Source organism: Bos indicus, chromosome 15 (genome assembly GCF_029378745.1).
Source record: "Bos indicus isolate NIAB-ARS_2022 breed Sahiwal x Tharparkar chromosome 15, NIAB-ARS_B.indTharparkar_mat_pri_1.0, whole genome shotgun sequence".
Lineage (NCBI taxonomy): Eukaryota > Metazoa > Chordata > Mammalia > Artiodactyla > Bovidae > Bos > Bos indicus.
In genome coordinates, this window is record NC_091774.1 from 62,404,907 (window position 1) to 62,420,381 (window position 15,475).

The 15,475-nt window shown below is 37.2% G+C and overlaps 1 protein-coding gene across 6 annotated transcripts in view; it reads right to left on the minus strand.

Moving 5' to 3' along the window:
* Positions 1-15,475, minus strand: part of DCDC1 (doublecortin domain containing 1) — a 477,553-nt gene that overhangs the window by 255,465 nt on the left and 206,613 nt on the right. For all 6 annotated transcript variants that reach the window (XM_070767614.1, XM_070767612.1, XM_070767611.1 and 3 more), the window contains one exon: positions 6,828-6,998. In XM_070767614.1, the coding sequence (XP_070623715.1) occupies positions 6,828-6,998 (171 nt within the window). The remainder of the gene's footprint in view (positions 1-6,827; positions 6,999-15,475) is intronic.

The following is a 15,475-nucleotide window of genomic DNA, read 5'->3' on the forward strand; positions in this document are numbered from 1 at the left end:
TCTAGAAAGCAGGAATAGAAGGAACATACCTCAACATAATAAAAGCTATACATGGCAAACCCACAGCAAACATTATCCTCAATGGTGAAAAATTGAAAGCATTTCCCCTAAAGTCAGGAACAAGACAAGGGTGCCCACTTTCACCACTACTATTCAACATAGTTTTGGAAGTTTTGGCCACAGCAATCAGAGCAGAAAAAGAAATAAAAGGAATCCAAAATGGAAAAGAAGAAGTAAAACCCTCACTGTTTGCAGATGACATGATCCTCTACATAGAAAACCCTAAAGACTCCACCAGAAAATTACTAGAGCTAATCAATGAATATAGTAAAGTTGCAGGATATAAAATCAACACACAGAAATCCCTTGCATTCCTATACACTAATAATGAGAAAACAGAAAGAGAAATTAAGGAAACAATTCCATTCACCATTGCAACGAAAAGAATAAAATGCTTAGGAATATATCTACCTAAAGAAACTAAAGACCTATATATAGAAAACTATAAAACACTGGTGAAAGAAATCAAAGAGGACACTAATAGATGGAGAAATATACCATGTTCATGGATTGGAAGAATCAATATAGTGAAAATGAGTATACTACCCAAAGCAATCTATAGATTCAATGCAATCCCTATCAAGCTACCAATGGTATTCTTCACAGAGCTAGAACAAATAATTTCACAATTTGTATGGAAATACAGAAAACCACGAATAGCCAAAGCAGTCTTGAGAAAGAAGAATGGAACTGGAGGAATCCACCTGCCTGACTTTAGGCTCTACTACAAAGCCACAGTCATCAAGACAGTATGGTACTGGCACAAAGACAGAAATATAGATCAATGGAACAAAATAGAAAGCCAAGAGATAAACCCGTGCACCTATGGACACCTTATCTTTGACAAAGGAGGCAAGAATATACAATGGAAAAAAGACACTCTCTTTAACAAGTGGTGCTGGGAATACTGGTCAACCACTTGTAAAAGAATGAAACTAGAACACTTTATAACACCATACACAAAAATAAACTCAAAATGCATTAAAGATCTAAATGTAAGACCAGAAACTATAAAACTCTTAGAGGAGAACATAGGCAAAACACTCTCCAACATACATCACAGCAGGGTCCTCTATGACCCACCTCCAAGAATATTGGAAATAAAAGCAAAAATAAACAAATTGGACCTAATTAAAATTAAAAGCTTCTGCACAACAAAAGAGACTATAAGCAAGGTGAAAAGACAGCCTTCAGAATGGGAGAAAATAATAGCAAATGAAGCAACTGACAAACAACTAATCTCAAAAATATACAAGCAACTCCTGTAGCTCAATACCAGAAAAATAAATAACCCAATCAAAAAAATGGGCCAAAAACTAAATAGACATTTCTCCAAAGAAGACATACAGAGGGCTAACAAACACATGAAAAGATGCTCAACATCACTCATTATCAGAGAAATGCAAATCAAAACCACAATGAGGTACCATTTCACACCAGTCAGAATGGCTGTGATCCAAAAGTCTATAAGCAATAAATGCTGGAGAGGGTGTGGAGAAATGGGAACCCTCTTACACTGTTGGTGGGAATGCAAACTACTACAGCCACTATGGAGAACAGTGTGGAGATTCCTTAAAAAGCTAGAAACAGAACTGCCTTATGACCCAGCAATCCCACTGCTGGGCATACATACTGAGGAAACCAGAACTGAAAGACACACATGTACCCCAGTGTTCATCGCAGCACTGTTTATAATAGCCAGGACATGGAAGCAACCTAGATGTCCATCAGCAGATGAATGGATAAGAAAGCTGTGGTACATATACACAATGGAGTATTACTCAGCCATTAAAAAGAATACATTTGAATCAGTTCTAATGAGGTGGATGAAACTGGAGCCTATTATACAGAGTGAAGTAAGCCAGAAAGAAAAACATCAATACAGTATACTAATGCATATATACGGAATTTAGAAAGATGGTAACGATAGGCCTATATGTGAGACAGCAAAAGACACAGATGTATAGAACAGTCTTTTGGACTCTGTGGGAGAGGGAGAGGGTGGGATGATTTGGGAGAACGACATTGAAACATACAGAATACCATATAAGAAATGAATCGCAAGTCCAGGTTCGATTCAGGATACAGGATGCTTGGGGCTGGTGCACTGGGATGACCCAGAGGGATGGTATGGGGAGGGAAGTGGAAGGGGGGGTTCAGGATGGGGAACACGTGTATACCCGTGGCAGATTCATGTTGATGTATGGCAAAACAAATACAATAGTGTTAAGTAATTACCTCCAATTAAAATAAATAAATTTAAATTAAAAAAAAAAAGAAAGAATCCGCCTGCAATGAGCGAGACCTGGGTCCGATCCCTGGGTTGGGAAGATACCCTGGAGAAGAGAAAGGCTATCTACTCCAGTATTCTGGCCTGGAGAATTCCAAGGACTGTATAGGACATGGGATCACAAAGAGTTAGACACAACTGAGTGACTTTCACTTCACCTGGAGAGTACGAAAAAACTCCTCAATTCTAAGAGATTTGCAATTCTGAATACTTAGGGTATACTTTGCTAATCCAGTTTTGTCTCTACTACCTGGCTATTTCAGATGTAAGAATTAGCTTAGAAAACTACAGATCTCAATGTCTTTTCCTGCAGTCCAAACATCTACTCCCAAAAATATGGGGGCTAGAGGGAAAAGAGAGAATACATTACCACAAAAAATACACAATAATTTATTTATAAGTTCCATTTAATTATATATGAGAAACATGTCAATCACTTAGGCCATTCATGACCAACTTCCCTTTCTAAACTAATTACTGGAAACTCCTCTATGCCCTGTACTGCACACAACCCTCAGTGGTTACAGGTGGTGAGTTGACATCAGGGACCTAGATAAGGCTGGACTGATGCAAACGGATTCTCTCTATACATGATTTAAACTAGGAGACACAAAGACTCTATTCAAATGATGATGACCATTTAAACTAAAAAGTTAGGGCCAGAAAAACAACAAGGGGCCACAATTTTCCTCATATACAAACAAAGGAGTAAAAAGAGAAAGCCAGCTTGGAGACAGAAAAGAGAAATTTCAAAGCTCAGAAAGATGAGGAGAGGGAAGATCATAGGGCTTCAGGAAAAGGAGGTATGGAAAAGAAGTGACTTGTGAGAATCAGCTGTATTTCCTGGTTTTCATTTTCTGTGAGACATCTTTACATGTTTTCAACAAACCCTCCTTTTATTTGAAATGGTTTGAGAGGGTCTGTGTTGCAGGTAATTGTTTTCCTGTAAACACAGGATTGCAATCATAGAGCTGATGGGCAAAGACGAAGCTCAAAAAAGGGGAGAAATAAAATGAAAGTTCCCTGTACCTGTCCTGGCACAGCTCTGTTAGGGAAAGGCAAATGTTGAGCTCTGAAACGAAGAAGTATTGTTTGCAGGAATCTTTGGTTTTGTGTTGTTTCATTTTGTTTTTTCGTTATTTTTTTTCCCTTTTTTAATTGAAGTATGGTAAAGAATCCACCAGCAATGCAGGAGACCAGGTTCAATCCCTGGGTCGGCAAGACCCCCAGGAGCAGGGAATGGTTGCTGAGTGCTCAGTCAGTCAGTCATTCTCTGGGCAAGAATCCTGGAGTGTGTTGCCATTTCCTTCTCTAGTACCCACTCCAGTATTGTCTGGAGAAACCCTTGGACAGAGGAGCCTGGCCGGCTATAGTCCATGGGTCCCAAAGAGTTGGACACAACTGATTAAACACACACAGTTGACATACAACTTTAGTTTCAGGTGTACAACATGGTGATCTGATACATACACATTATGAATTGATCACCATGATTAAGTCTAGTACCCATACATCATCATATAAAAAAGGTATTCCAATACTATTGACTATGGACTTCCCTAGTGGCTTGGACAATAAAGAATCTACCTGCAATGCAGGAGACCCACGTTTTATCTCTGGGTTGGGAAGGTCCCCTGGAGAAGGGAGTGGCAAACCATTCCAGTATTCTTGTTTGCAGAATTCCATGGACAGAGCAACTCGGCAGGCTACAGTCCACAGGGTTGGAAAGAGGACACGGCTGAGCGACTAACACACACACACATTGATTATAGTCCCTGTGCTATACATTACCTCCCTGTGGTGTATTTATTTAATAACTGGAAGTTTGTACTTCATGCCCTTCCTCTAATCTGCCCAATCCCCCACAACCCCCACCCTCTGGTAACCACGTTTGTTCTCTATATCTAAGTCTGTTTTTGTTTTGTTTTTATAGATTCCACATATCAGTTCAGCTCAGTTCAGTCACTCAGTCATGTATGACTCTTTGCAACCCAATGGACTGTAGCCCTCCAGGTTTCCCTGTCCATCACCAACTCCCAGAGCTTTCTCAAACTCATGTCCATCGAGTCAGTGATGCCATCCAACTATCTCATTCTCTGTTGTCCTCTTCTCCTCCTGCCTTCAATCTTTTCCAACATCAGGGTCTTTTCCAGTCAGTCAGTTCTTCACATCAGGGGGCCATGAAACTATGAGCCATGCCATGCAGGGCCACCCAAGACGGATGGGTCATGATGGAGAGTTCTGACAAAAAATGTGGCCCACTGGAGAAGGGAATGGCAAACCACTTCAGTATTCTTGCCTTGAGAACTCCATGAACAGTATGAAAAGATTCCACATATAAGTGAAATCATATAGTATTTGTCTACATGTCATTTTATTTAGCAGAATGCCCTGTGGGTCTATCCATGTTGCTGCAAATGACAAGATTTCATTCTTTTTATGGTTGAGCAACATTCCATTGTGTGTGTGTGTGTCTGTGTGTGTGTGTATGTTCATATAATATACATAAAACATCCTTATCCAGTCGTCTATCAATATATACTTAGGTTGCTTCCATTTCTTGGCTATTGTAAATAATGCTGCAATGAACATAGCAGTGCATACATCTTTTCAAATAAGTGTTGTTTTTTTTTTTTTTGTTCCTTCAGATAAATGCCCAGAAGTGGAAGTGTGAATTGTATGGCAGTTCTATTTTTAACTTTTTGAGGAACTTCCATACTGTTTTCCATAGCAGCTGCACCAATTTACAATTCCACCAACAATGTTCGAGGATTTCTTTTCTCCATCATCCTCACTGACACTTGTTTTTCTGTTATCTTCTTGATAACAGCAATTTATGACAGGTATGAGGTGATATCTCATTGTTTTTTGCATGTCATTTTGATTTGCAGGTCCCTGATGATTAGTGATGCTGAGCATCCTTTCATGTGTCTATTAGTCATCTGTATGTCTTCCTTGGAAAAATAACTATTCAGGTTCTTTGCCTATTTTTTAATTGAATTTCTTGTGTTTCTTGACACTGTGTGAGTTCTTTATATAGTTTGGATATTAATCCCTTCTTGGATACGTCCTTTGCAAACATCTTCTCCCATTCAGTATTTTTTTTTTCATTTTGTTGATGGTTTCCTTTGATGTGCAAAAGCTCTTTTGTTTGGTGTAGTCCCATTTGTTTATTTTTGCTTTTGGTACCCCTGCCTGAAGATCTCCAAAAATATATACTGCTAAGACTAAGGCAGCACGCAGGAAGCATAGTTTTTCTAGGAGTTTTATGGCTTCAGACGTTACAGTTAGGTGCAAAATGGAAGCCTGGATCTGTAACCAAGTCAGCAATCAGCAAAAGAACTACTGGACTACTTGACCTTGATGTCTTGAACATCATTTCCTAAACCTTTAGCTGACTAGCACAGACTATAAGAGATAAATGATCATTTGTTTATCTTGGAATTACACTTCCCCAAAGGTCAATTTTTACATGGTAATATTCTCATTCAAAATGCAAACAAGGAATTCTGTTAAAGAAATAAGTTATAGACAGAAAATGTAATGTTTACCATGTTACTTGCAGAATAAGACTGAATATTAAGGGGAACTGTAGATATAAAGGCTGATCAAAATACAATTACTTTGAATATTAATAACATTCAAATATAAACATAATCAAAAGGAAATGAAGAGTTGTAGTAATGGTTCTTTAGAGGGAAAAGTGCCATGCTCAGATTAATTTAATTTTACTCATTATAGTCTTTCAAAATATGAGATATGAAATTATAGAACAATCTTAACTTGATATATTTAATATGGATACACTATTATGATAAAAGTATTTACCTAAACTTCCAGTACATAAACCACTTTAGCCGAATATGAATTCTTTTTTTCTTTTCCAAAGATGCAATAGCAAAGAGTAGTCTAGGACATTTAGCCATCTTGTCCTGACAGATAACCAATTCACCTTTTTTCCCAGTATATTCTGAAGTATTGATTTTACCAAGTGAACTCAGACATGTGTCACACTTATCCAATACAGATCTTTTTCCCTGGAAATGTAGTTTGAACATGAATCAGTCACCTGGCCCTTCACCTTTAATTCCTATTGCCACTGTCTGTCAATTATTAAAGCTTGTCCATTTCTCCAAATAAGTTATTTTTAAAAATGGAAATATACAGTGACTCCTGTGAAAAATATATGTTTCTTGGAGAAGCACATAAATGTTCAGTGATTAAATTTCTTCATTAAAATTGCTTCTCTGGGTTGAAAACTAAAGTTGATAAATCCATATTTCAAAGACCTCTAGATATTTTCTTTTAAAACATAGTTCCTTGATGGTAATATTAGCACTTGTAATTCAAACTCCAGTTTGAGGAAGACAACAGAAAAAGAAATTCAAGCTGAGTGGCATTGTTACAAGGGTCTCCAAATGGAGCAGAGTGTTTTGTCTCTGGCTGAACCCATTGATAGTCACAGAATGACACCCACCTTGAGCTGCAGGCCTCCTGGGATAAGAGTGTTTGCTGGAAGGCTTTTAATGTGTTGGTAGACATAAGAGGAGAATTGCTCCTGCTCAGCCTGTAATTGGGGGCCAAGTTTAGAGAGATGACCTCTGTTGCTTTTGATAGCTGTCTGCAATTCATCAATCAGCCTGTTCACCTGAAGGGGTTAAATTACAAGCGTTGTTAGCAAGTAGTAATTGTTGATGTCACACCTATTAGATTTTTGAGTGCCTAGTTTGATGTGAGGGAAATGACTTCAATGTAAGAATCTGAGCACAGATCTATGTTCAAGTAAAGTGAACAGATGATATATACATTCCTTCATTAACAAATTTTACTTATGGGAAGATTTCTAATTTTGAATTTTAATAATATGGAACAGCTACCTATTTACAATTGCTTTCTAGATACAGAAAGAAACATATACATCTTACAAGTTTGCCAAGGACTTTTAAGCTGCTTAACAGAATAAGACCTCTCTAAGACTTTAAATAATCAAATATATGTATCAATGACAATATTTAATTCTATTTTATATACCTTAGTTTCTAGAATATTTTATTTTGCCATCTGTAAGTTACCTTTAAATTTTTAATACATATGTTAACTTTATTAACATTGTGTGGGCCTTTCAAATGAAACAATTTATTTTCTTCCTTCCAAATGCTTCAAAATATAATTTTCCAAATTTCATAAATATAATTTTTCAAAATATCCATACTTCAAAGACAATATTCTGAATATTCTAGACAATATTTTGAATATATATACATTTCAGAATGATGCATAGAATTTTTCAGAAACAGCAAAGGTTTAGAGACATTTACCCTTTGTATTTAAATTTCTGGATTTCTAATCAACATATTTAAGAGTCAAGAACTTGACTTATGGATTACTATCAAAAATAGTAAGTTAATATTTTAATCCATATAGTTAGCAAATTAAAATCATTACAATTCTTTGACTTTTCATTATGCTATACAACCTTATATTCTAATAGATTGGATTCTTACATAAACATTGATCGATATAGGGTAGTGACCAAAAGAGATGAAAAGCAGAAGTTCAGTTTATCCACGACTCTTTAAAGTGATCAAATTGGACCCATCTAGAGTTATGAATGACTCTGAACAAGGCATGGACTTTTTGAAATCTTGAGTTAAAATCCTGGCTGACTGAGAGATTTTGAACAGGTAATAAGACCCTCATCCACAAGTGAGGACTAATATTGCCCTTACCATACTAAGAGTTAGATGAGACTAAAGAACGGACAACACAACGGGTGACCTATAAAGTCTCACATACATGTTATATTATTACAGTGTTTACATTTTTAAATAGAGTAATTTTCTGCATATTAATTTTTAACTGTCTTTCTTGGTCTTGAAAGTATCACATAGATTCTCAACCTTACTTCAGTGTCCACAGGTAAAATAAGAAATCATTCTTCAAGAGTCTCTCATGTTCTGACAGTTCATTCTCTTTCTGTCTCAGCTAAAAATATGGCATTTGTCCCAACCAACTCTAATGTTAAGTCAATGATTTCTATCCCTCCCACAAGAATTTCAGGAAAGTAAATGAAAGCAAGTTTGTACTGTTATCCATAGTATTTGAATATTTACTTTTCTATTTTGCCTAGTTAATTTGAAACCTATACATATGATAATGATATTATGTATATATACATATATAATACTCAATTATATTTTACTTTTCTCAAGAATGATGTTAAAGTGCTGGACTCAATATGCCAGCAAATTTGGAAAATTCAGCAGTGGCCACAGGACTGGAAAAGGTCAGTTTTCATTCCAATCCCAAAGACAGCCAATGCCAAAGAATGTTCAAACTAGTGCACTACTGCACTCATCTCATACACTAGCAAAGCAATGCTCAAAATTCTCCAAGCTACGCTTCAATAGCATGTGAACTGAGAACTTCCAGATGTTCAAACTGGATTTAGAAAAGGCAGGGGAACCAGAGATCAAATTGCCAACATCCATTGGATCATAGACAAAGTAAGAGAATGCCAGAAAAACATCTATCTACTTCTGCTTCATTGATTACAGTAAAGCCTTTGACTGTGTGATCACAACAAACTGGAAAATTCTTAGAGGTGGGAATACCAGACCGCCTTATCTGCTACCGAAAAATCTGTGCTAGTCAAGAAGCAACAGTTAGAACCGGACATGGAACAACAGACTGGTTCCAAATTAGGAAAGGAGTACGTCAAGGCTACATATTGTCAATCTGCTTATTTAACTTATATGCAGAGTACATCATGAGAAATGCCAGCCTGGATGAAGCAAGAGCTGGAATCAAGATTTCCAGGAGAAATGTCAATAACCTCAGATATGCAGATGACACCACCCTTATGGCAGAAAGTGAAGAGGAACTAAACAGCTTCTTGATGAAAGTGAAAGAGGAGAGTGAAAAAGCTGGCTTAAAACTCAACATTCAAAAAATGAAGATCATGTCATCCGGCCCCATCACTTCCTGGCAGATAGCTGGGGATCAATGGAAACAGTGACCGACTTTATTTTCTTGGGCTCCCAAATCACTGCAGATGGTGACTGCTTACTCCTTGGAAGAAAAGCTGTGACAAACCTCAGCAGCATATTCAAAAGCAGAGACATTACCTTGCCAACAAAGGTCTAGTCAAAGCTACAGTTTTTCCAGTAGTCATGTATGGATGTGACAGTTGGGCCATAAAAAAAACTGAGTACGAAGAATTGATTCTTTTGAACTGTGGTGTTGGAGAAGACTCTTGAGAGCCCCTTGGACTGCAAGGAGATCAAACCAGTCAATTCTAAAGGAAATAAACCCTGAATATTCATTGGAAGGACTGATGCTGAAGCTGAAACTCCAATACTTTGGCTACCTGATGAGAAGAGCCAACTCACTGGAAAAGACCCTGATATTGGGAAAGATTGAAGGCAGGAGGAGAAGGGGATGACAGAGGATAAGATGGTTGGATGGCATCACCGACTAGATGGACATGAGTTTGAGCAAGCTACGGGAGCTGGTGATGGACAGGGAAGCCTGGCGGGCTACAATCCATGGTGTTGCAAACAGTTGGACATGACTGAGCAGCTGAACTGAACAGACTGAAGAACTTTAGAAGCATTATATTCATATAAGAAAACTAAATTATTCCTTTTGGGGGGGGGGGGCAGTTTCTTATTTGTCCCTATGTGACCAACCACTTGCTTCCTTTAAGCAATGCTTTCTCCTAAATAAAGTGTTGGCAAACTTCTTTGTAAGAGCCAGATAATAAATATTTTCAGTTTTGTGTTAAAATGTCTCCATCAAAACTACTCAACCCTGGGGACTTCCCTGGTGGTCCCTGGTGGTCCATTGGCAAAGACTCTGTACTCCAAATGCAGGGGCCCCAGGTTCAATTCCTAATCAGGTGAATATTCCACATGTTGCAACAAAGATAGAAAACCCCTTGTGCCACAGCTAAGACCCAAAGCACTGAATGAATAAATAAATATTAAACAAACAAACAAACAACCATTTGACCCTGCAGCTATACTTTGAGAGCAGCCACGGACAATATGTAAACAAATTGACAAGGCTATGTTCCAATAAAACCTTATTTAGAAAAACAAGTAATGGGCTGGATTTGGCCCCTGGGCTGTAGTTTATCAACCCTTCTTATAAACACATATTTCCTCTCTTTCCTTGCTTTTCTTATAAGTAATACTCTGGCCCAATTCTTCGTCTCCTCATCCCCTCCCATTACTGGCATTTCAAAATAAATACTGAGTGGTCCCTGTCCTAACCTCTCCCTCTCTAAGCCATCCTGCCATCTCCACCTAATTAATCTACCTCCAATAGTATAATGAACCTTCCAAGTAGCTCCTTCCTCCCTTCCTACACTTCACCAACCCTACTGCCTTCTTCATCTTGCTCTTCAAGATTCAAGACTTTTTCTTACTTTCTGGAACCAAGTTCTATGCTTCCCAAATACAGTTAACTCTATAAGAAAATTGCGAAACTTAAGATATGGCAGTGATAACTGATTCAATTTTAGTCAATGTTTTCATCTTTATCTTTACAATACTACCTTCTAGCAGTATTATCCTCAAAGATGATGGATAACAGTATCTATCATACCAAAGCTAGAGACCAAAGCAGACCAGGTGACTTGCTCTTACAGTTATCTGACAAAATTAAATCTAATATTCAAATGCCTTAAATAGATTCTACTTGGGCTTCCCAGTAGAGTAAAGGCAGTGGTAAAGAATCTGCCTGCCAATACAGGAGACACAGGAGTTGCAGGTTTGATCCTTGGGTCAAGAAGATCCCTTGGAGAAGGAAATGGCAACCCACTCCAGTATTCTTGCTTGGAAAATTCCATGGACAGAGGAGCCTGAGGGGCTATATAGTCCATGGGGGTCACAAAGAGTGGACATGACTGAGCATGCACGCACGCTACTTCTGGAAAGCATCCTCTTTGAACCTATACCCGGTACCATATAATTCAAAAAGAAATAATTTTATGTAGTCTTAAAAATATACTAAGGAACATGCAATATATTTTGCTAGTCAATAATACTTTTCTCTTTAATTTTATATACTGTACCTAATGCTATAGCACGCCACCAAAAGAAAAAAAAAGGAGGAATTTCAGGCTTTGATTTGAGAGCATTTTTATACATGACTGGCTTTACTGTCACAATTCATAGCCTTTCACTGATAGGGGATTTCATGTGACATCAGAAATCAACCAACCATACAATTGATGATGTCATTTGCATTCTAAAGGGCTATTGGTTAGAGCCTTAAAGTTTCATTTCCTATAAATTCTTGTTGCTTCAAAACATTTCTCTATCATTTTTGCTATTTTCCTTGGCTGTATGATTATCTGTTAATGTATGTGAAGCATAATTATACTAATTATGACCTTTTTTTAATAACTTAAAATTATCAAATAAGATGCCATAGCAAAGATTAACTTACATCTTAAACATAGGAGAACATGTATCAAGAATTCTGCCACTGATGTTTTGATGAAGTTTCCATCCAATTTTATTCAAACTTTGTTACTTTACATATTCATAAGGCCTTTTATTCTGAAAGTGCTACATTTTTTCTCAGTTATTATGATAACATGTGTTACCCTTAAAGATAACACTATGCATGAAATAATTCATATACCAAAATTGGGTAGGTAAAACAATATTTCTAAATCATTTTACATGACACGATTTTTTTTTCAAATCACAGATGTTGCTAAAAGGGGGAATATGTTTAAAATTCTTCATCATGAATCTTTTTTTCGTGCAAATCCCTTTTTTTTCTCCCTCTCTACAAAGGCTATGTGAATGGGGGTAAAAAAAAAGACAAAACTTGACCTTTTGTGATCCCAGCATTAATGGGTCTGTTCATAATTCAATCTATGTGTGTGTGGGAGCATCCATGTGGAAACATAGAGGCCTGAGAGACATAAAGCCTTTCCCTTTAAACATTATCTGACCCTATCAGTCCCATTCACAAAAGAAGGCTTACGTATGCATATGTTGAAAAAAATGCACCATCTCATTGTGCAGTAGAAAGCCTACACATTCTACTCTTCATTCTCTGTGGAAATGCAGCACGGAAGTGACACTTGTACAGAATTTGGGAGAGTGACAAAAGAGCAGAAGGTAGCAAAAAAAAAACCAAACAGTATTCTGATGAGGAAACAAACTAAACTTCTGAAAGAATGCAAATGCACACCTGTCAATAAACATACACGTAGGGCAGTTTGGTTGTGTTTCTGTGATATGTTCATGCAACTCTTGAATTTAATTAAAGTCTCAAGATGATTTAGAGTGAGTACAAAATATTAATTGATGTATAATCATTCTTAAAAGTATACCTATGAAAGGTGTACATTCTAAACCATACATTGTGAATACTGTATTTTCACTATTATGAATGACTCTTTGAGGAGCTCCTGGCTTTTGAGTGAGGAAAGTTCCTCACTCCTCACTCTTTGCGTGAGCATCTAGCTTCTCACTAGATGTTGAGTTTAGCTGTTGGTCTGAATGCTGTGTGGCTTTGAGTCCGTATATGTCAGTGAGGAGACTCCAGAGCACTTTGTACCAAATTGTCACTTGGAATCAGCACAAAAGGGCAGCAGCCTCCATGCTAGGAAACACCATCTGGGCATACAACATATGGGATGGTCCCAAAGGCAGGTCAGTGCTTAAACTTAAGACCAAGACACTTTCTAATTTACAGCATAATTAAAAAAAAAAAAAAAAAAAACAGAAGGGGAACTGGGAGATAAAAATAGGTGTTTTAAACTCCCTAAAATCTCTTATTTGTTTCAGGTACAGAGTACAGTGTTTTTTTAGGCTGAGAAGTGAATGTAACCAGACTTGATGAACAAAGACTAGAAAAGACATGGGAACCTCTGAGCAAAATTAAGTATCTCTTAATCTTAAAGTTAAGGATGAGCTACAGTGTAACTACCAGGAAAACTGAAGTGTATACCATCTCTTATTCCAATCACTGTCACTACTCTCAACTTGTTAATGGGAAATTATTTTGGAAGGAGTTCTATCTTGTTTCCAACCAGAGGTCATTTATGCACTGCCTTAGGCCTATTTAAGAGTCCAACATTCCCATCAACTCATGGGGAAAGGGGTGACTGAAAATAAAGACATTTAAAAATATTTTTGTAACTTACTTAGCAAGAAGGCTATGATGAAGGCAATAAGGATGATATCAACTATAACTTTTGAGGAAGCAACAAGAATGCGTGTCACAAGCCTCTAACTACAGGACCATAACTGACCCAGGGTCCAAGCTATTATGCTTTTACATCCATCACCAGGTAGGCACCAGTGGCCAAAGACACTAAAACAAGTCCAATCCAGGGAGTCACAACACTCCTCTGATGGACAACCTTGACTCAAGCATGTGTCACCAGCTTCGCCACATGCTCCTCAGCTTGCACAACAGACTTCCACCCAGTCTTCCCTTCCTCTCTCCTTCACTCTACTTGAAGCCTGCATTTCAGTCTGACAGGTCTCCCAGTATTACTTAGAGCTCTCCCTAGTATGGATTTTAATAGAAGAAATGCCTGTGAGAGCATTGTTGTTGTTCAGTCACTAAGTTGTGTCAGACTCTTTGTGACCCCATGAACTGCAGCATGCCAGGCTTCCCTGTCCTTAACTATCTCCCAGAGTTTGCTCAAACTCATGTCCATTGAGTCAGTGATGCCACCCAACCATCCCCTATCACCCTCTTCTCCTTCTGCCCTCAATTAAAACACATACACATTTTAAGTTCCATCTTGGTGTCAACTTTTCAGAGAATCTGGAATGACACACTTTTAAACTGACAATAAAAAATTATATTCGGATATCCAGCAGATCATTTCCAAAAGGCTTGCTCTACCTCAAAGTAGTCTTATGATACATATATTATTATTATTCACAGTTTTCATGTAGAAAAATTACATAAAATAAATTAAGATTTTAAGATGAAACTACAGGTAGAAGAAATCTAAATTCAGATTTTATGATGTTTACTTTAGGTTTTGAAATACATCTGCTGCTGCTGCTGCTAAGTCGCGTCAGTCGTGTCTGACTCTGTGCGACCCCAGAGACGGCAGCCCACCAGGCTCCCCCATCCCTGGGATTCTCCAAGCAAGAACACTGGAGTGGGTTGCCATTTCCTTCTCCAATGCATGAAAGTGAAAAGTGAAAGTGAAGTCGCTCAGTCGTGTCCGACTCTTAGCAACCCCATGGACTGCAGCCCACCAGGCTCCTCCATCCATGGGAATTTCCAGGCAAGAGTACTGGAGTGGGGTGCCATTGCCTTTTTGTAAAATTTTTAAACTGTGAGCAAAAAGAAATGTTGAAACAATCTCCTCATCCCCCACATTTTTTCTTTTCTCTTTACCATCATGATTTAACATCTCTGTATATGAATTAGGACAAAACTTGATGTCACTGACTTACACATCAAAATATAATCACCGTCAAATTAATGACATAGAAAGTATTCTCATAGTGTATGGAATGTATTTAGAGATTATTACACACACACACACACACACACATGTTTGATTTTTGAAGCAAACAAAAGGCATTTGGAGCCATAACTGATTAGGCAAATATGTGACTAAATAAGTCCTTTTGAAGGAGGAATAGTGATGGATATAAATACCAAATAAACATTAAGCTGATAATAAAGAAGGAATGTCAAATAAGCATTAATAATGTTGAATTTTACAGAAAAAATAATTTTCATTTCCAGCTTTGCTAACAAGGTGGCATTAAAGATTATATTTTTAGCATAATGATCATTTTCTTGCACCACGTCGTCTTCAGTTCCATTGAAATTGTAGTTTTACATAAAATATCAAAGAGCAGAATAACTATAATATTTAAAATGTAAAAAATATTTAATCTTTTCATTCTTTTAGATTGTTTTCTATTTATTCTCCAATATCTTGTTACTACAGATATAATTTTAATTATGCTAATTCAACTAGAGATTTTTTATTTCCATTTCCTAAAGTTGACCGTATCAACATATATGATAGATTCATTTTAAATTTACTGTGAAAATTTAATAAAACTCTTCTTCTGTGATAAAAATCACACAGAGAACAATATCTCTTTAATTTAT